This window comes from Podarcis filfolensis (assembly GCF_964270895.1).
Source record: "Podarcis filfolensis genome assembly, chromosome: 8".
Classification (NCBI taxonomy): Eukaryota; Metazoa; Chordata; class Lepidosauria; order Squamata; family Lacertidae; genus Podarcis; species Podarcis filfolensis.
Genome location: NC_139611.1, coordinates 42,286,621 through 42,307,090, shown reverse-complemented (window position 1 = coordinate 42,307,090; position 20,470 = coordinate 42,286,621). Strand labels below are relative to the sequence as shown.

General features: G+C 51.9%; 2 protein-coding genes and 1 long non-coding RNA gene across 8 annotated transcripts in view; 1 reads left to right on the top strand and 2 right to left on the bottom strand.

The window, feature by feature from the left end:
• Positions 1-86: 86 nt before the first annotated feature.
• Positions 87-10,976, bottom strand: DRC4 (dynein regulatory complex subunit 4). 4 transcript variants are annotated; one of them, XM_083626325.1, is made up of 11 exons: positions 10,860-10,976; positions 10,227-10,325; positions 9,003-9,200; positions 8,177-8,383; positions 7,917-7,971; positions 6,950-7,155; positions 6,287-6,454; positions 5,386-5,472; positions 3,580-3,789; positions 1,034-1,099; positions 87-425 (listed from the first exon to the last, which is right to left on the bottom strand). In XM_083626325.1, exons 1-11 carry the CDS (start codon positions 10,860-10,862, stop codon positions 276-278), a joined length of 1,449 nt encoding a protein of 482 aa, XP_083482451.1. In that variant the 5' UTR covers positions 10,863-10,976; the 3' UTR covers positions 87-275. The 4 variants fall into 4 exon arrangements, with proteins under 4 accessions (XP_083482451.1, XP_083482453.1, XP_083482452.1 ...); XM_083626327.1 differs by having other exon boundaries at positions 10,624-10,914; XM_083626326.1 differs by having other exon boundaries at positions 10,546-10,903.
• Positions 10,977-14,244: 3,268 nt separating this feature from the next.
• Positions 14,245-20,470, top strand: part of DBNDD1 (dysbindin domain containing 1) — a 17,087-nt gene continuing 10,861 nt past the window's right edge. For 2 of the 3 annotated variants that reach the window (XM_083626391.1, XM_083626390.1), the window contains exon 1: positions 14,338-14,616. In XM_083626391.1, coding sequence (XP_083482517.1) covers positions 14,586-14,616 — 31 coding nt within the window. In that variant the 5' untranslated portion in view covers positions 14,338-14,585. Of the gene's footprint in view, positions 14,617-20,470 lie in introns of all 3 variants that reach the window. The other variant, XM_083626389.1, reaches the window with a different exon arrangement.
• The window catches only part of LOC310768401, a 4,178-nt gene continuing 2,017 nt past the window's right edge, over positions 18,310-20,470 (bottom strand). Inside the window, exon 2 of the long non-coding RNA XR_014551313.1 lies at positions 18,310-18,593. This is a non-coding gene — a long non-coding RNA (uncharacterized lncRNA). The remainder of the gene's footprint in view (positions 18,594-20,470) is intronic.

Genomic DNA, 20,470 nt, shown 5'->3' with positions numbered 1-20,470 from the left:
TCATTAATCAAGAGGAGGATGCTTTTCAAGTCCCCAAGCTCTGCCTTGACGTGGGTGGGAAAGAAAAAGGGAGGCTTTGCAGAGACTGAAGACTGAATAGCCCACCACAGGGCCTCTTTAATACAAATGAGGGCTGGAGCAGACGCAATCTCATTCCAGGGGGCTGCTCTCTCCCTCCCTGCCTCCCCTCTACGGCCACAGCAGGAGCGGGACAGAGGCTTGCTTGCACACAAGGCTTAGGCTGAAGGCATTCCAAAGTATGATGTCAGGCTGTGCTACGTGGGGGTTGAGACAAACCCAGCGGGGCCCTGGCCCAGCGTGTGGCCGATCACGGAGGTCTCCAGGGGCTTGAAGCCCAAATTGTCCAAAGGGATCCCAAAGGCTGTGAGCTTGGCCTCGTACGTCCGCAACAAGTCATTGTGGGCCTGCAATGGGAGGCAATTGCAGGTTGAGGAGAGGGATCAAACATCACATACCATACCATAACATAACACAGACACCTAAGGCAACTTCTCTTGTCTATGCTCTGGTAATAGCCAGCCCGATGCACCCATGGCAGTGGCGGCTGCATCCATATTTCTCCAAAAGGATGCAAGAGAGCAGGAAAAGGCCAACTAAAATGGTTGCAGGCTAGACCATCTCAAGGAACAAATGCTTAGAACAAACTTGTTAACTTAGAAAAATGGAGCTGAAGGTGAATATGATGCAACTTGGTAGGTCAGATGGAGCGATGGGTAGTACAACATTTGTCAAACGCATCAGCCGTTCACTGAGATGGGTAGGCAGTGGGCATTAGAAAAGACAGAGGAAGTACTTATTCACACTTCTTGGCATTAACCTATGGAACTCACTGCCACAGGATAGTGAATTCCTGCTGGCATAAATGGCTTTCAAACAAGGCATAAGTAAAAGCCAACTGTTAGGGAAAATATATTTCCTTCCTGGGTTGTGTCTAAAGAGACCTGCTCTCTACATTTTGCTCCAACAGACATTCAAGCACAATTACAGGGTTCTCCTCAGCTGGAGCTCTTACCTTGCACACTCTGGCTAGCTCATACTGCAGATCCTTGATGGCATTGTTTTTCGAATCCAGCACATCCTGTGAAGGAAGGTTGTTTGGGTGTTAACACATCAGGCAAGTGAACTGGCCCACAAGGGGACTAGTCAAGGCCCAGCCAGAGCTTCTGGCCATTTCTTAATGGGCCACGACAGGCCTATGCAAAGTTAGGTGCCCTTCTGCGGCACAGTCTTGTGCTTGGCTCTTTCCTTTCTGCAAATTCTGCATGCTGAAAGTCCTAATCTGTCTGTTGTTGGCTTCCGTGATTTCATTAGGCAGTGCCAATGTATTTCCAAGCCTCTCTACGGCCATGAGGTTTAGAAACCTGCTTTTACAAAATCAGGTAAAACCCGAGACTCTCACGGGTGCTGAATTTTGTATACAGTACTGCATCCCACACTTGGCATAGCAATCACAGTGGAGCACTCCATCTACAAACAGGAGCTAATGCGCTTCTTGCCTCCCTGCACAATTTCCTCTTTGAGTCACAAATTAAGGCTCATCTGCGTTGCCCGCTAGTAATGGGAGATGAGAGCTGTGGGCTGGCATTTCTGCCACCAAGCCATTTTTTGCCCTATTTGGCACAGGATCTGGTGCTACAATACCCAGGGAATCCCCTGTGTATGTGCCTCCTGCGCAAGCAGCAGCTGAAGGTAGGAATGTGGGAGGCCTGCTGGAAGGAGCAGCTGCCTCTGGGAAGAATCTCCAGTTACTGGCGCCAGCCGTGCTTGGAATGTGGAAGCTGCTAACTAAGCCCCCTTCCCAGGCAGGCCAAGTCACGGGAGATAACTCTGTTTCCATACCATCAGGCATTTCAGAGACTGGACAGGACAGGAAGCCTGAAGAGTGAGGAGGTCACAGAGGTCCCTATGGTGGAGAACCTCCCTTGGCTCTTGGGGCTGGAAACACAGAGGGGAGGGGCCCTGGCAGCGTGATGGGCAGCCCCTGCTCCCCAGAAACAACTTGACATGCCAGGGGAATGCTTTGAAAGTGCAGATAGCCTTGCTGTGTACCAAGGCGCTGTTAGAGAGAACCCAACCTTAGCAAAGAAAGTGGGCAGCTAGGAAATCAGCAACCAGGGAAACCCCATGGAGTGGAACGAGTTGAGAGAAAGCTGTGCGGCAAGCGGTCCCCAAGCCACGCTTGTGTGGCTAGAAGATTCTGACAGTCCCAAGTGGCCGCAGGGAGAGAAGGAGGGAGGCAAGGAACCGAGAAGGCAGCCAGGAGCTCATTCTCTCTCTCCCTTTCCATCTCCGTTGGAGACTGAGCAGCAGAGCAGGAAACACCGCCCTGGCAACGAGGGCACATTGCCGCTTCAGTTCTCACAGTTCTCATGCTGCAAAGGGGCACGTGTGCTCTGTGTACTGAACGGATTCTGGGACCAGAATAAATGGCACATAGGTTCAGCAGATTTGCATGTAGAATCTCTTCCAACTCCACCAGCCAGAGGGAAAAGAAACTGAAGTCTCTGACCACTGGAACGTCCCCTAGCACCCTCATGCCAAGTGTATTCTCACAGCCAGAAGCACAACAGACACTTGCTGACTGCTTGGGCATTCTATGTCCCAAGAAAGCACCAAAGAGGCTCAGGTCAGATAGGAAGTGAAAGCATTCCCCAGTAGAGCAATTCACCCCACCACTGGTTCAGTCACTGCTGCGAGGGTCCCTTTTGCCCACAGTACTACCCATGTGACTGACTTCTATAGCTGCTGCTGGAAACAAACACCTCCCAGCAACTTCTAGCCAACCCGAGGCAACTGGAGGCCAGTTGTGTGCGTGTGCATTCAGAGCCTGCTTGGCAAATGGAAATGTTGGTACAGTGGTACCTTGGGTTATGAACTTAATTCGTTCCAGAGGTCCGTTCTTAACCCAAAACCATTCTTAACCTGAGGCGCACTTTCGCTAATGGGGCCTGCCGCTGCTGCTGTGCCGCTGGCGTGCGATTTCCGTTCTCATCCTGGGGCAAAGTTCTCAACCCGAGGTACTACTTCCAGGTTAGCGGAGTTTGTAACCCAAAGCGTTTGTAACCCAAAGCGTTTGTAACCTGAGGTACTACTGTACATGCTCTGATTGCTTGGAGGGCTGAGGCAAAGGCTTTTCATGCTTGTGGGCCTCTTGTGCACAACTAAGGGCAGTTCCTCTGAAATACTGCACAGGCTACATTTATTAATCGCCCCTTAATGAGGGGGAGTGTTCAGAGAAAAACTAACTTCCCCTTGTCAGGTTGGGCAGAGTCTCTTATTATAGGATGGCTCCCTGCCCTTGCCCACACCTTGAGCCCCTGGCAGCTCCCTTTTAGCCAGTGCACCTTTTTCCTGTGCATTGCAAGGTTTTACCTAGATCTTGCCTAATCCATCTTGGTAATATGAAACCCAGGGACAAACCCCATCTGAAACAGCAGCAAGAAGGAATCTGACCAATTGTTCTCATCTGGCTTGGGAGCTGTTTGTTTAACTGAAGGGTATTAGAAAAATATCTATAAACTATCTCTATAATCCCCATGGTGATTAGAAGCACAGTACCTCCAGCTTGCGGGTGACCACACTGAGAGCACCGGGATCAAGGTTGGTGGCAGCCAGGACCTCATTGAGCTGCACCTCCTTCTTCTCCAGGATGTTGGAGAGGCCGAGAAGCTTCCGCTCCAGCAACAAGTTCTTAAAGCCAGTTTTCTGCTGCACCTCGTTAATGGCTTTGGTAAATTTCTGGTACAGGTCATCTCGCTCGTCCTGCACCTGTGCAGACAACCATCAACCCCAGAGTCAAAGAGAGCACTGCTCTGAGCCTTGGCACAGACTGGGTGCTCCATGAAGCCCCTAAACCAGGTATTCTGTCTGTTAATAAGGCGCTTTGGGTTTTGGTGTGTTTTGCTTGTCCACTGTGAGCACATGGGAAAGGCCTGGAGATCAGTGGTGGAGCACACGCTTGGAATACAGAATGTCCAAAGTTGCACCCCGCACATCTCCAGGGAGGGCTGGGAAAGGTGACGCCTTGAGAGCCACTGCCAGTCAGTGCATAGACAAGACGGAGCTGCATGGACCAAGGGTCTGGCTGTGTATTTAGGCAACTGCCTATAGTCCTAACGTTCATGCGTAAAAGTCTTCTTCCAAAAATAAAAACCCAATAAAAACCCAATGACAACAGCTGCCCACCCCCTCTGTCACAAACCAACACAGATGAAAATATGTTGCAATGATTCCAAAAGTTGGGACTTTAGTGAGTCACAGAGGGAGGAGCAATGCAGAGCTCTGAGGCAGCCCCTCAAGCTATTAGGGAAGGCAGTTGGAGCTGGAAGACAGGGCTGGTGGTGATTAGGTTTTTATCAGTTATGCAGTGTGCTATATGTGCATGTGTGTGCGCGCGCGCGTGTGCCATGCAAATGCCCACCCACTGCCTTGCTGTGCTCCCATATGCTGACCTTTATCAGGAAGAGTCAAGCCCCTTTTTTCAATCCCCAGCCTTGCAGCAGTCATAGAGGGCAGCTCCACAGAAGCCCCCAGCACGCTTGCTTGCCTCCTCCTCAGGAGTCAGAGAACTGAGGAATCTGCAGCAACCTCTTTCCCCCATTTCAGGAACAGAAACAGATCACCCAGCAAGGCATGGCAGACTAGGCCATGGGCTTTAAGCAGCCTCAGGAGAGCAAGAGAATGATGCCTTTGGGGACAGAAAGAGCTCCTTTCTCTCCCAATGCACTTTGCAAGGATCTGTGGGGGAGGAGGGATGGGAGGGAGCCTGACCCAATTCTTGTTAGTAAGAGACCCCCTCATTAAGATAGGACCACTGCAGCCAGTTTTCAAAGGCAGCTAATGAGGTCTCAGATCAATGCTGAATGGCACGCAAACCTGTCCCCATGTCTTAATGAGTTATACTGAAGAGAGCCCCTCCCTTCCATTCCCCCCCCGCTCTGATGGGAGCTGCCCCTCTCCAGTATCACAGTCCCCACTTCTTTAAGTCATACTGATGACCAGCCCAGCCCAGCAGTAGACATGCTGCTGTTCAGACAAACACAAAGTCCAGCTGCTCAAGCAATCCAAAAGAACCGCAAAAATTTACACAGCTAATTTGGAGATGACAGGGAATGCCTATTGCAGGCAGTTTTGGCTCAGACTTGTCCATCTGCTCTAAAGGTCTCATCAAGAAACAACCAGGACCACAGAATTCTCAAGGCCCAATGGGTGGTGGGTGGGTGGGTGGCTATATAGACCTCTCTACTGGATATCTACAGAAAATGGGCCCATCTTTTTCATCTTGTCCCACAGCCCACCCATCAAATCCAACCCTCTCCCAACTCTAAGTTAAGCCACAGCACAGCAGTGATTCTTGATCCCTACCCTGATGAACCTTTGCTGCAGCACTTCATGTTCCCACTGGAGATCCTTTAATTCCTTCTCGGTGACTTTCAAACGGGCATGTGTGTGCTGGAAAGGGAAGAGAAGGAGGTTAAAGCAGCCGCACAGAGTTCCTAGGGCACAGAAGGGACTGATGAGTTTTGACCTCCAAACTAGACAGTACAAAGGAGAAACTGTAAGAATGGGAAAGTACTATGTTCCTCTATCTGCTCCACAGGGACTGGGCATCATTCAAGTCCCTCATCCTGGAAACATCAGCTCAGGGGTCTCTTGCCCCCAACTTCCAGCATGTTTCATGATCCTTATGGCCCCCTGCCCTCCTCTTCACATAGTAACTCAATTGCTCTGCAGTTGTATTTTGAATGTAGTTGAGTCTATTTTTGATTATGGCAAAACTGTTGTGCATTCAGACACACCAACAACTTTGGTGGAGTGTGCAGCATCAGAAGGGAACAAAACCTAAAAAGACATCTCTGGTCGTGAGTACGTGGCTGCATGTAAAAACACGAAACTCTCATCTTGAAACACTGATAAATATAAAAAGCAAAGTGCTGGACAACAACTAGAATGGAAGGCTCAGTAACATTTGTCTAGACTCTAAATGACCACTGTTAGCACTGAAGGACATCACAGAAAGGGTGGGGCCTATTTCACACAGTACAAATTTCCAAACTCTGGAAATAAAGGGCACATGAGAATAGAGACAATGCAAACTGCTACCAAAAGTGGAAATAAAAATCTGTGGCATGAAAGTAGGCTGGTGCAGAAATAGCCCAGTGCTGTTCACACCAAACTAGCACAGAGTCAGTCCTACTAAGTAACCCAGAGTTCATTGGCCAGGACACTCAGGAAGCAAAGGTGAATGCAGAGCCCTGGGACTCACATGCAACATGGCCTTGTCCTTTTCATAGTGCGCCAGTTTCTTCTGCAGCTCCGCCACCTCTTCACGGGCTCGTTGCAGTGGCTCCACCAGCTTTTTGTTCTGCAGCAGCACTTCAGCCATCTCCTTCTCCAGATGGTCCTCCTTCTTCTTCATCTCCTCCATCTGCTCCTGTACTCCAAGACACACAGAGAAAGGAGGCTGTGTGTGCCTCAGGTCCTCAAAAACAGGCAGCAAGCCCCATCCCACCAGTCCTGACCACCTGTCTGGCACATGCTTCCTCAAACCTCCCATGGAACCCACCACCACCAAGGCAAAGAGAAACAACAGCTCTGAATCACCTGAGGATAACCAAGGCTGCACCCTGACTCATTTGACCGGCCCACTGAAGTGAATGGAACAAATTTCCAAACAAACTACAACAGGGGTTGGTCCATAGTGAGATGCACAAGAGAGGAGCTCCAGGACTCAAGGTATCCACAATGGCAGAGCAAACAAATGCAACATGTAGTGGCTCTAAAGCAATGGCAGTACAGAAATCAGCCAAAGCAGAACAAAAAACAAAACATAGAAAGCCCAATGAACACCATCCACTTTGACCTTCCACTCCATGAACCTGGCAACAGGCTGATTTGGGGATGGTGTCGTGTGGTGCATGTCTTTTACCTTGAGGGTGTTGATAAGTGCCAGGTTATTAAGAGTGACATCGTTGTAGTAGTTCTTGATGTCGCTGAAAGCCTTCTCGTGATTCTTCATCAGTGTGTTGATCTGTCCATTCTTCCTCTCCTCAATCTCATGGATTTCAGTTTTCCTGCGCAAGTCTAGCTCGTCGCGTAGGACCCGCATCTTCTTCTCATACTTGGCCTCGATCTCTGGGGAAGCGGCACCCAGGGCAGACTGAGTGCTCTACTAGGCAAAAAGGTGATAAGGCTATGCATGCCTCTATCTGTGGGCTGTTCCTCTATGCTGTGTAGAAGAGGAGATGGGGCAAAGTGTTCTCCAGCTCCAACAAAAGGGCAAAGCAAGACTCTAGGCTGACCGGAAAATGTTGTCACCCAAAGGCACTGGGAGTGCTCAGACTATAGCTAAACAACTCTGAGCAAAGGATGGGCCCATGGAGCCTGGCATTCTACAAAGCTCCCAGCAGAGATGGAATTCATAGAAGGCCTAGCAAATGGCACTTCTGTGCCTAGGTATTTTGACACATTTAATTTGATGAGGAGCTTAGAACTGCTGTCATGTTCCACCTTATAATGCATGTGGCATTTCAAGGAAGCCTCAGGCCCCTCCCTCGGAATGACTGCAAAACAGACAGGAGCTGGTATGCAAGACAGGCCCTACACAAATCTGTGCTCCCTATCAAACTGCTACTTAGCCTAATTTACACACAACAAAGGGCGGACTCATGAGATGGGCCTTACACACCATGGCTACAAAGTCACATACATACACCTTCCAGAAGAGTGAGACTGTGCTATAAGGAAGCAGCTCCCTTGTCACTGCATGCGTGCGAGAAATAGTGCCCAAGGGATGAAGTGACACTGTGGCCCACTGATCCTTCCCTGGGCACAAAGATAGCCTTCCCTTCCGAACCCAAACCCTTCAGCTTTTGGTGGCGAGCCCCAGAACTGACCTTTCACCTGCCTCTCAAAGTCATTGCGCAATCGTGTTATGTCTTCTTGTTGTTTCTGCCAAGATGATGATACTGGTTAGTGACAGATGTTGCATATACTCCTCCTAGCTCAGAAGCAAAGCCAAGGCTGGTTTGCTCTGGAGGAACAACTGAGGTTTAAGAACCACCACCCCTCTCCTTCCCACCCACACACCATGCACTCAGCAGAAGTTGGCCTGAGCCCAGCCCAGCAGCCAAGTCTGGCATTGCTTCAGACATACCAGCCGAAGGTTCTTCACCACCATCTCGTTGGACAGCTCCTGCTCCTTCAGCTCCACCTTCAAGGTGCGCATGTCCTTACGCAGCTCCATCTCCTGGGACCGGTGATCCTTCTGGGCCAGCTTCATAGACACGGTGCTCTCTGCCTTCAGCTCTGTGATGTTGTTCTGGTGCTCGTACAGCAGGTGCTTCACCTTCTGCTTGTAAACCTGAGACAAAAGGAAGACGAGGCAGGCGTTGGCCCTCATCGGCCAAGGTATTCTCTTTTGCAGAGGCCTGAGTAAATGAGAGGCACTTGTGGCTACTCAGGGGAAGGGGATGGAAGTCGGGTGAGGTGCCCCAGCCAGGGGTGCCAGACCAACCAAGCTGGTGTTCAACTCTGTCTGCAGTGCCGTGGCTCCAAGTTTATCAGGTACCAGGAACTGAAGAAGATTCAGGAGCATGTGAGCCTCTGTGTCTTTATGCCAAAAGAAAAGACCCTTCCAATGCCGTAGCCATTTCCCCACTTTCCATCCACAACATTGCAGGGCTGGCCAAGCCAATATCTAGCTGCTCAACCACAAGTGGAGGCACCATGGGTCAATGGTTGCAGAGAGCATGTTTCACAGGCAAAAGGTCCCTAGTAAAAGGTTGTTGGGTTTGTACCAATGGGAAATGTTTTATTTTACTTAAATACATACTCCATACAAAGCAACTCATGTTTTTATCACTCACCTGTCAGGGATGCTTTAGCTGTGATTCCTGCACTGCAGGGGGTTGGACTATATAACCCTTGGGATTCCTTCCAGCTCTACAGTTCTGTGATCTGTGAAGTCCACAGGCTCTTACCTTGATCTCCACCTGGTGACGCTCTTCGGCTTCCTCCATCTCACGGTCCTTGTTGCGCAGTTCAGCCTTCTTCTCATCCAGCTGCCGCCGAGTGATCTCCCAGAAGGTGTGGATCTTGTCTCGCTCCAGCTGGAAGTAGTTGCGTTCTTCCCGCTCACGGTCCAGCTCCTCCCGAATGCGGCCCATGTGTTCCTCCAGCTGCAAAGCCAAGAAGAGGGTCAGCCAACAGTTGGGCTGGAGCCGAGAGGAAGGACTGGGAGCCCACCATTGCCACTACTGGCATTGTGCCTTTTCTGACTCAGTGAATTCCAAAGCTTTTTCTTTTTCTTTTCAAGCCAAGGCTTTCCTGTGAACTGGCATGGGAAGCATGGCTAATTCCAGAAAGGGTGAAACTGTTTCATTTCAGAATGCATGATAAATAGGTGAATTAATTATCTGGTTAGAGAGAGGCATGGCTCCATGAGTCTGTTGCTCTCTGGAAGTGGATAAATCAGCTTATAATGTTTAGGGCAGTCTTTTCCAACCTGGTACCTTCCAGATGTGCTGGTTGTCATCTACCATCAGCTACACTGATGGGTTTGCTGGCTGGGGTTAATGGGAGATGCAGCCCAAAACACCTGGAAGGCATCAGGATGGCGAAGGCTGTTCCTGTGCAATATTCTCATAATACCTGTACCCAAACTGTAAAATGGAACTGTGAGCTTAGCTATACTGAAGAGGTGCCTAGTTTTGCTACCCTACGGAATGCAGAAGGGTGTAGTAAGGAACAACATGGACCCCTGGCAAAACAGTGGCTTCTCCCAATGCTGGTCCTCAGTGCTGTAGTGAAGTGTCAGAGGGATGGAAAGAGTGGACCTGCAACAAGCCAGCTGAGGGACTGCATGACTCACACTTGGTCTTACTCCTAGCCAGGACGGTCGGAGATAATGAGGGTAGGCCAAGCACCCCATACATCACTCCACCCCAAAATGAGAGACATCTTGACCATTCGCTAATGTGATACAGGCCAGGGGTGGGAAACATGGGTGGCCTGCAGGGTGTTGCTGGACTACAACTCCCACCATCCTGGGGTTGCTAGGAAATGGAGTCCCCTAAATAACTCTAGGTAGATTGGTTTCCCTCTTGTTGGCAAGAAACCACTTTGCATTGTAGTTTCTATTTCCCATCCACACATTTTTAAGAATGTACCCTTTCTGTTGCCACTGCAAAGTGACCCCTTCTCACCTGCTCTTTGGTCATGCCCTCCGGGGAGACGACATCCACCACAGGGCTTTTTGCACCTTTCTTCTTGCCACCTTTCTTTTCTCCTTTCTTTTTGGGAGCCTGAACAAATGCGGTAGTGGGGGAGAGGGCAAGAGAGGAGAAGAGAGCATCTTCAGTGTGATGGATGAAGTGGGGAGCCAAAGGAAGGAAGTAGGCTGTGAATTCATGCTCATAACGCCTTTGGGCAATGATGAAGTGCCGTTTTCTCTAGGAAAGGGATCCACGCATCCCTCCCTCTCTCGAAAGGACAAATGGGTTCTGGCTGCCTGCACCTACTTGCCTGTGCAATTGCTCCATGGCGTTGAAGAGGCACACTTGCAAAATAGGGGTTGGTGGTGGTGGTGAGAGCAGTGCTTACCAGGGCTCAAGGCTTATATCAGGGCTTACTCTTGGCACGCGTAAGGAAGAGTGACGAAGGAATGAGTGCCCCCGAGCATGTGCAGAGTTCGGTCTGTCGCTGAGCACGTCCAGCCCCCGCGCTTCCGGGGTGGAGGGTCGGGGCCTCTTGGAGGGCAGGAGCCCCAGCACCGCCCCGGTTTTGGGGGAGCCTCCCGGGGCCCCCTCATCGCAAGCGCGCCCCACTTCCGGCCTCACCATGGTGGCGACTGAGTCCCCTCTCCGGCTGCTGCCCAGGCTCGGAGTCGCCGCGTCTCCGAGCAACCGCCGCCCTGGCCTCGCGAGAGTTCCGGCTCCGCCGGGCCCGCCCCTGGCAACGGGCCCCAGCCCTAGCAACGGAGGCCCAGAAGCCCCACCCCTTGCCCGTTGTCAGCCTCATCCTCGCTTGCAGCCCATGGAAGCTGAACTGTTCCTTCTGACTTGGGAGTAAGCCCTATGGGACTCTATGGGACTCACTTCTAGGGCTGGGAAATGATGGAGGGAGACCTTGCCAGTGATGCAGCAAAACAAGGAAGGCTTATAACTCAAACTGGCTACGACGACGACAATAGCAATAAGAATTCATTGAGGTCTAGTAAGCGCAGTTGCCCACCGCCGCCGCCACCTCTGCGGGTTTCCTTGCAGTTTTAGGTGGTGAGCTCTGTGGAAGCAGGGAAGCTGCCTTCGCCGCCTGTGCAACCCTACAAGGCACCATGGAAGATGGCACAGTATGTATAAATGTATAAAGCAAGCAAGCAAGCAAGCAAGTCGTTTTTATTGCTTTTCATCACAGTCCATTGCAACGAAATACAGTGACAGGAATAGGACAAGTATCAAAATATTAGAGGTTTAGATCAAGGAATTACCTGGACCATTTGCAGATGCTTATTGAAAATATTCGCCCATTGCTGATTTTGCTGCAACTGTACTTTAGAACTAGGGGACCTCCTGGTATTGTTGTCTCCTTCTTGCGTTGCCTTTATCCACTGACTATGTGTGACTGGGACTGATGGGAGCTGCAATCCTGAAATATTTGGAGGGCCACAGATTCCTCATCCCTGCCTTATGCCCCCACACCCTCTTGAGTAACCACCAATTTGAGTCTGGGATGCTGGAGCTCAGCCCAGAAAAATGTCCACTGAGAACAAGGAAAATGCCTCTGGATATGTGCAAAGCACATTTCTTTAACCACTAGGTAACCTGTTTCTCAGTCGCAATCTGAGATTAGGAGGGGCTATTACCAAACTGGTGGTAGGGGGAATCAGGAGGAGGAGCAGAAAGTGAGCCAGGAAACAGGATGATGAGTGATTTAGGCAGAGGCAATGAGAGGAGAGGCAGGTGGAGTCCAATTACAGGCCTCCTCAGCTTTGCCTGCTGAGCTCTCGAAGTTTGTTTTAATCTCCAAGGCTGAAACAATGGCCTCACATTTAGCCTTGACCCCAATGGCCTTGTGTTAATTACCCAGAAGCCCCATCCTCTAGCTAAATTGCTTGGTTGCACAGGCTAAGAGGCTCTGTCCACTTGTGCATCCCTAGCCCACTGGGGGGGGGGGTCATCTGTCATGGCATTGTCCCTTCTGGTTCTGATGGTAGAAGCTATTTGTGTACTGTACACAGCATGGACCACTTTGACCCCCCCAGAGAGGCCAGGGACATGCAGCTCCTGCATTAGCCAACCTTTCCAAACCTGGATTAAAGCTCCCATCACCTCCAGCCAGCAGAGCTGCAGGATGCTGGGGGTGATGTGAGCATAGCTGTGCTGGCTGGAGTTGACAGGAGGTGCAGGTCAAAATATCTAGAGGATCCAAGCTGGGGGAGGCTGGTCTTGACCCTAAGCGAGTAACATTTGTTGAGATTCATGTGGTGAGAAGGAAGGAAACGGGTAGGCAAGCAAAGTGACCCCACCAGTGAGAAAGGGTGACCTACTGCTTCACACAGCTATGTGGAGAGCACTTCTGACAGTGTGCAGAGTGCACCTGCAGGGTCAACTAATCAACCATTATTTTATTGAGTTATTTGATTTGTATTTATTCTATGGTGGAACTAAAGTATTTCTGACAGAGGCTGGATTCCAGGAATCATTGGGACCCAGTTGCCTGGCTTAGGATGCTATGCATTTCCTATGGCACATTGATTCCCACTATTCACTTTCACCCTGAGCCTGCTAGAGCAGTGTTTAGACTTCTGCCTTCTGCTTCAGTCCTGCACGGATACCTTCTTCCAGGAAGACAACAGCCAGGGGCTTTCTCCTGTTGGCATTGCTTAATTGGGGCTTTCCACCTGGATTTGCGCCTGGATCTGTTTTTAGAAGCTCTTGCTTGGGGGTGGGGTGGAGTAGAGTGGGGTGGGATAAAGAAAATGGAGGTTTTGTAGCCAGAGACTGGAATAAAAGCCTAGTGCAGCTCAGCTGGCAGAGATGCCAGCTTCCCTCCACTCCCCGCTGGGGACATGGGAGGTGCAAAGCACGACTGATGAGAAAGAAGCTTCTCTGTGGCTCTTCCAGAAAAAAACAGAAAAGCAAATCTCCATCTGGGCTTGCTGGTTCCCCAGGGATACTGAGCCTGGTGGGAGACAGACGGTTCTTAATGTCTACACAGAGAAGTGGTGCTGTCCTAGGGAGCCCAAAGATTTATTGGGGGTGCAGTAAATTCATAATAGGAACCTAGCTGGATGAGACCAAAGGCCCATCTACTTCCACATCCTGTTCTCACAGTGGCCAGCCAGGTGCCCCAATGGGATGCCCAGAAGTGGAACATAAGTACAAGAGGAGCTGTCTCCCCACCTGTGACTCCTATCAGCTGCATCTGATCCTGTACACGGCCATCATGATCAGCAGTCCTGGACAGCCTTATTCTCTATGAATTTCTTGCAGTGCTCAGTCTGATTCCCACAGGCATCATCCTCCTTCCACCCTCAAACCCACAACTCCCAGCCCTCCTCTGCTGTTGCCCCACCCAGCAACTGAAATGCTCTGGTAGACTGTCCCTGAAACTGGAGGTTTTTCCTTCTTAGCAACAGACTTCCCCATAAGAATGTCAAAACAAGGCTCAGGTTCTGGCTCAGACCAAGGGCTATCTTCACCCAGTCTCCGGGGTCCTCACAAGAAAGGAGTGAAGGCCGCGCAGCGCCCTCTCCCCGCCTCTCTGTCTCTGCTCCCCCCTAGCCATGGGTCCAGCTGCCCCGCTGCAAGCCTGCCACCCCTGACTTCAGCGGGATGCGGATTGCGCCGGGAACTCTGCACGTGCTCAGAGGCGCTCGCCTTTCCGACGTTCCAGGGTTTCGCGAGAAGAAGAAGAAGAGTTTGGATTTGATATCCCGCCTTTCACTCCCTTTAAGGAGTCTCAAAGCGGCTAACATTCTCCTTTCCCTTCCTCCTTCCTCCCCCACAACAAACACTCTGTGAGGTGAGTGGGGCTGAGAGACTTCAGAGAAGTGTGACTGGTCCAAGGTCACCCAGCAGCTGCATGTGGAGGAGCAGGGAATCGAACCCGGTTCACCAGATTACGAGACTACCGCTCCTAACCACTACACCACACTGGCGAGGCGGTCGGGGAAGGTTCCGGAGGGAGCCGAACGCCCAAGTCAGCCCAGCAGCCCGCTGGGTGAGCCGGTGGTGCGGACCGGCGGGCGGGCCATTCGCTCGCTGGCGCGGCCGCCTCCCGCGCACCCCGCCCCCGTCCCCTCCCCTCGGCCAGTGCCTAGCGGCGCTCTTCGAGGGCCGAGGTGGGGGGCTGCCGCCGCGGCCGCCGCTGCTCTGCTGCGCCTGCCTTCCTGCCTCGCCCCCCGCCCGAACCGGCCGGCCGGGCCCGCTCCTGCTCCTCCCCGGCGATGAGCGCTCGGGCGGCTGGCGCGGCTGGTGCAGTGACCAGAGCGGCGCGCACGGAGGCGGCGACGGCTCGTCAGGCGGAGGAGCGCACGAGCGCAGCGGCTGCTGCAGCCCGGACGCATGGAGGGGCCGGGAGGGGCCGCCACCCCGGGTAAGTGGACGCCCTAGCGGGTGCCCTCGCTCCCTCCCTCGGTGGATCGCTGGAGCAAGTGGGGCCGCCGCCCCGCTGCCGCGGTGAGGGGCTCCGTCTCGCCTGCAGCGGGCGCTGCTGCGCAGGAGCTGCCCGGACGGGCAGGAGGGCGCCTCGGACGCTCCGAGGGGGCAGTTGGACGGGGCCGCTATCCTCTCCCTCCCCGCGCTGGCCAGGAAGGGTCCCCAAGTGGACTGACCAGTCCCCGGCCGCGAATCATAGGGATGGATCACCCGGCCGGTGGCTAGTTGGTGGTGACTCGGGCGGAGGGCGCCTTGGGGATCCCACCGCGCGCCCCCAACTTAGGCGAGGCGCCGCGGAGTGTGTCCGCGGAGGATGGATGGGGCGCGCAGTGGGGTGTGACCGGAATGCTCCCGGAGCGGCGTCTGGACCTCTGGGCTGGGGAGGGTGTGGCTGCCTTGGGCGCGGTGCGGAGGTCGCGTTTGGGCAGGTTTGTCCATTGCCGCTTTGCAAGAGGCTCCGGGGTGATGCGTGCTTGGAGGGCCCGATGGAGCTGGCTGCCTTGCGGGGCGCCTGCTTGGCACTTGGGGCTGCAAGTTGCCTGGCCGGCTGCTTTGAGTGGAGCGGGAGGGAGGCAACAGTTCCAGGGGTCTTGCCCAGGGCAAGTAGTGTGCGCGCTCTCCACTTTGCTCCAAGCTGGAGAAAGATCTCTTCCCTATCCCTCCTAGAAGCAGGCAGAAGGTCTCTCAGCTGCCCCAGCTGTGGCACCCCTCGAGGGTATCGTCGCTGTTCCACATCTGGAGCCCAGCAGGCGAGGAAAGGCAGCCCAGCAGCCCGATGCCCTGGCCAGATTCCCCTGACCAGGGCAAGCCCGCGGGCAGGCTGGTTCTCCGCTGCCGGAGGGAAGCGCCTCCTCGCTGCTGCCCTGCCGTTGGGAAGATGCTGAGACAGACCCAGCATCGGAACCCGCAACGTGGGCCCCCTTGTGCTTCACAAGCGCTCAGGATGAGGCGAGTTGTCCCAGGACCCCGCCGGGCTTTGCTTGTTTTTAATTATAGGCCTCGCGCAAGAGCGCCCTTGAGCATGTGCAGAGTTCTTTCCTCTTTTCGCTGAATAAACTCAATCAGCACCCTCCCCAGGGCTTGAACTGCTGATTGATGCGTGTCTTGCCCTTTTACCCAAACTCCCTTGGCCACTAGCAGGGGGCGGGAAGGGGTGCTGAATAATATTGGAGAGACAAAGCGTGAATTTCATTCAGGCCCCTGCTACCTTCCTCTTTCCCTCACTCCACCCCATACACATTTATGGAAAGGCTTCCATCTCTGACTGGCCTGATTCCTGGCAGCTCTTGCTTTGAGCATCCGCAGCCAGCGGTTTATTCCCCGTACCAAACGCGCAGCTTCCATCAGTCCAGGCCTGGTGACCTGGAGCGCCTTTCACGTAATATGAGTCAGCAGCAGTTGTGAGAATCTCCACACGCCCCCCCCCCGCCACTCCTCCAAGCCCCCTTCCTTCAGCTGCAGGAAGGATGCTGGAAGGGGCAGGCTGGGAGAGGAGCTGAGATGATGGGAGTTGAGAGAAGCAGGCAGGCTCCCTCCTTTTTGGGGGGAGGATGTAGATTGGGGAAGGGGCTGCAGGGGGAAGGGGCAGCCAGCGCAGAGCAGCTGGGGTGATTTCCCCAGACAGCTCCAGTCCTTCCAACTCAACAGTCACCAGCAAATTCTCCTAATTGGATTCCCTCTCAACATTCTCCGTTAGGGATGTTGTCAGATTTAGGAGCCTCAGAAGAAAGATGCAGTTCCTGAATCTGGCAACCAGATGCTTAACATTAATGCCTTATAATGCATCGGCATGATTTTAACATTTAAGCACACACACATTTTCAAACCTGATTCCAAGATCTGGCCAGAGGCATTTCATCAGACACCCAGGGATGGCTCTAGTATAGTTGGAGTTAGCAGAACCTCTCCTGCTGGAGTCCAGCCCTGGGGGGGGGCACTTTACATACACAAGGGCTGGCGCAGACCAGCCTCCTATTGGCACGGTGAGGAATATATTGAACAGGAGGAGTCCAGGCATTCATTGGCAGGAGCAGCAAGGAACTTTTCTCTCTCTCTCAAGGCAAGGGCCTCCTTCCCTAGGGTGATCTGTAGGGTTTATATGCTGTTGGTTGGCAAAACAGATAACAGCACTGGGTGGGGCCAGGGTCAAAAATGGGCAGTGACATCTCCTTTTCTTTCTCTCCTTGCTATCCATTTTTTCCACTGCTGCCTATTTTCTCTCTCACTTTTAGGCACCCCTTCTTCTCCACCTCTCTCTATCTCCAGCAGCCCCTTCTCCCCCTCCCCTGCCTACCACTGTCTCTTTCTGGCACCCTTTGTTCTCTCTGTCTTTTTGACATCCTCCCCCCCTGTCTTTTTCTGACACCCCTCTTCTTGCTTCCTCTCCCTCTCCACCCAGCAGACTGCCAGGGGAGGAACAGATTCTTCTTGTCAGAGGCCTGAACTGATGGCTTGCAGAGCGTTTTTGCAATGAGCCTGAGAGCCGCAGGTTGTCCCTGCCCCTGCTTTGCAGCCTACATTTCTGACACAGAGGGAGGGAAGGGAGATGGAGACTGGTGGGGTAGATGGGGAAGGATATGCATTCATTTCAGAGGAAGCAGAAGAGATCATAAAAGCAGCAGGCACATGAGAATATAAAACCTTATCTATAACTCTTTCGTTGGAGATAGAAACCACTATGAAGGAATGATTTTTGCATTACGGTGCTCCATTGGGGAGCAAGCAGAAATAAGATCCTTTAACACAGCATCTCCCTTCTTTCCTGCCCCCCCCCCAGCAGCAGGAATGACCCAAAAATTTCCTTATTAACATTGCACACCCTCCTTTAGAGAAATAAATCTGACATTTAGATGTGGCTGTTACTAGTGACCTCCTGAGTCTGGGCTATTGTGTTTGTTTTGAGCCAACCAAAAGCATGTCAGTGATATTTCAAAAAGGAACCAAGGCTTAAGGATGAGTCAATACTGTAAAGAAGAAAAGAGGATCCTGTCTCAGACTGGCAGCTTCTGCTCAGCAAGAAAAGTTGGGGGGGATTGTTGTCCTTTCCCCTAGACTGGAATAACATGTGAATCTATATAATAATACACATACACAAGCCAGGAGTTGGCAACTTGGCACCCATGAGCACAATGGCACCCTTGAGGTCTTGCTTGGGTGTCCACAAAGGCTTTTGGCCTACCCGCCCCCATTCACTGTCTTATTGCCCGTGAGGTTGTAAGGGGTGGTGGTCCTACTTTCTCCCCCTTGAAAAGTGTATAGCTATAGCACTAAAGGAGGAAGTTGGAAGAATGTTGCTCTTTCCCACATCCTCTTTCACTTCTATGTGTTTTTCAAGGCTCAGATCACGTATTTTATTTAGATCCTTTGGAAAAGCAGAACGCATATGTGTGTGTGTGAGCATTTTCACTCTTTCTGTCTCTCAGGTTGGGGGCTGTTCTAGGGAGAGAAGAGATCAGAGGCACTGGCACTCCCTCAAAATTCCAGATGTGCCCAGAAAATGGTTCCCATGCCAGGTTTCAGCTGCAGAATGAGGAACATGTTCAGCACCTCTGAACATGTGCAGAGTATATTTTATTTACCACTGGGATGCCACAAATCCCCAGATACTTAGCTGGTTAAACATCTGTCTTAATTTTGTTTAGATTGGTTTTTATTGGTTGTTAAGACGATTTTAAATGATTGCATTGGTGGCCACTTTACCAGGAAAGCAGACTACATATGCATGCAGAAAATTAACCAGCAAAATCAACAAACCAATGGGGGTGGGTTTCAAGACAAACTGTAGCCCCGGTACTTCTCTTTTTTGGAGGAAAAAAGCATTCCCTACTGGAGCTGTTTGTAAGGTGGAATCTGCTGATCGCCACGAGCTGCTGCAGGTTAAACAGGCAATTCTGACTCAGCAAGGAGTTCTGCAACCTGTAGAATGGGTTGGATGAAATGCAAAGAGTTTGGACAGAATCCAGACACAGTTAAATAAACAGCTCTGTTTGGGCTAGGAGAAAAGCGTGTTTGTTCTGTCTCTGCTGTTGGAAAAGGACAGTGGATGCTCTTGGATGTTGGGGGCCTCCTTTGAAATGAGCATCACCCCTGCTGGCAGTGCTGTACCCCCAAAGCCCCTTCATGACTCTTAGGTTAAGAAAGAACCAGATTTTTACCCACACTAGTCCATATATTCCCTGGGGCCCCATCATCCCAATCAAATAGATCAGAGCATGCTGACTGCAGAACTGGCGAGGAAGAAGAAGAAGAAGAAGAAGAAGAAGAAGAAGAAGAAGAAGAAGAAGAAGAAGAAGAAGAAGAAGAAGCAGCAGCAGCTTTGGATCCATGGCTTGATTGCTCACAACTTAGTTTGGGAGGCATTCTCAAACCCCAAATGTTGTCAGCAGCTCAGGAAAAGAATATGTTGCTCTCACTGAAATTCCCCCTTTCACTGTCCTTGCTTTGAGCTGACTAAATGGAGACTTCTTGTTCTCTCTGCTCAATGCTAATAGGTTCATTGCCCAAGGGCTGTGGGCTCCCTTTCCCCTTAGCTCCAGTCCATTAGGGAATATTGCCCCTCGCTTCATTCAGTGCTGCTAGTACATCTCTATTGGGAATCAATGCCCAACTCCCCCACCCTCCTCCTGCTGGGCACATTGCGCTGCTGCTGCACGTCTGTGGATGAGAGGAGGAGGCATGGAAATTAAAGAGCACTTTGTTTTTCCAGTGTAATGCCACAGCAAAATTCTGGAAGTGCACACATACACACACACTTGCAATCATGTAAGGGTACGCTGGAGGACTCAATTTCAGGACACAAGTGCTGGAGGAGGGTAGTTTTGTGGGGGAGAGTGATGTGAAAAATGAGAGCAGCATTGACCATGGGTCTTCCCAGCACATCAACATGCATGCTTAGCTAGCAGGGATTTGCATTTATGTTTCGGATAACAGCACCAACATCCTGCCTGTTAATGAGCGGGTAGGACCAAGCCTGCCAATCATTTGTGGCACAAACCTTGTGTGCCCCTGTTGTAGGGTGCCAGTTGCCTGATAGCTGGCACAGTGCTGGGGCAGTGCCTGTGTGTGGCCTTGGCACAATGGACGAGGCGGAGAGTGATTTCCCAAGCTCAGAGGTTCTGCTTTTCTGTGTCTCTCTAGCTGAGCCCTTTATATGAGTGGACTGTGCAGACACAGCCTTTCTGGCACCAGCCATGATGTAAAGAGGGAGAGGGGGCACACATGCAAAGTCCTGGCACCTGGGGAGGGTCATGTGTACCACAACAAGCCCCTGACTTAGCTGCCAACACTGGGCAAAGTGAACGTCTCATCAGAGCATCTGGGGAGACCTGAGCTATGACCTACAGGGAACACCAAAGAATAGGATTTACTACAGCAGCCTTCCCCAACCTGGTGCCCTCCAGCTGTTTTGGACCACAATTCTTATCATCCCCAGCCAGTGCTGCTTATGGGAATCATGCACCAAAACAGCTGGAGGGAATCAGGTTAGGGAAGGCTGCTGGCTCAGAGTCTCTCATTGTGTGACTGTTCTAGACTCTTGTGCAATTGCATTGCTGGGATTACCTGCACATACAGAAGCCAAGGCTGCTGGCATGTCTTCCACCCCTTGGGTACAAAACTGATGGCCACGGAGTAGGGGGTCAGTGGGGAGACATCTGAGCACACACAGCCCATGGCTCACAGGCAGGACAGTAGCTCTGGTGGCATCTTCCTTCCTCCTGACAGACCAGCCTTTGTTCTGGGTCTGCCTGCCGGCCTGCTCTCAAACAGACCAGTCTTTTGTCATTGCAACTCCC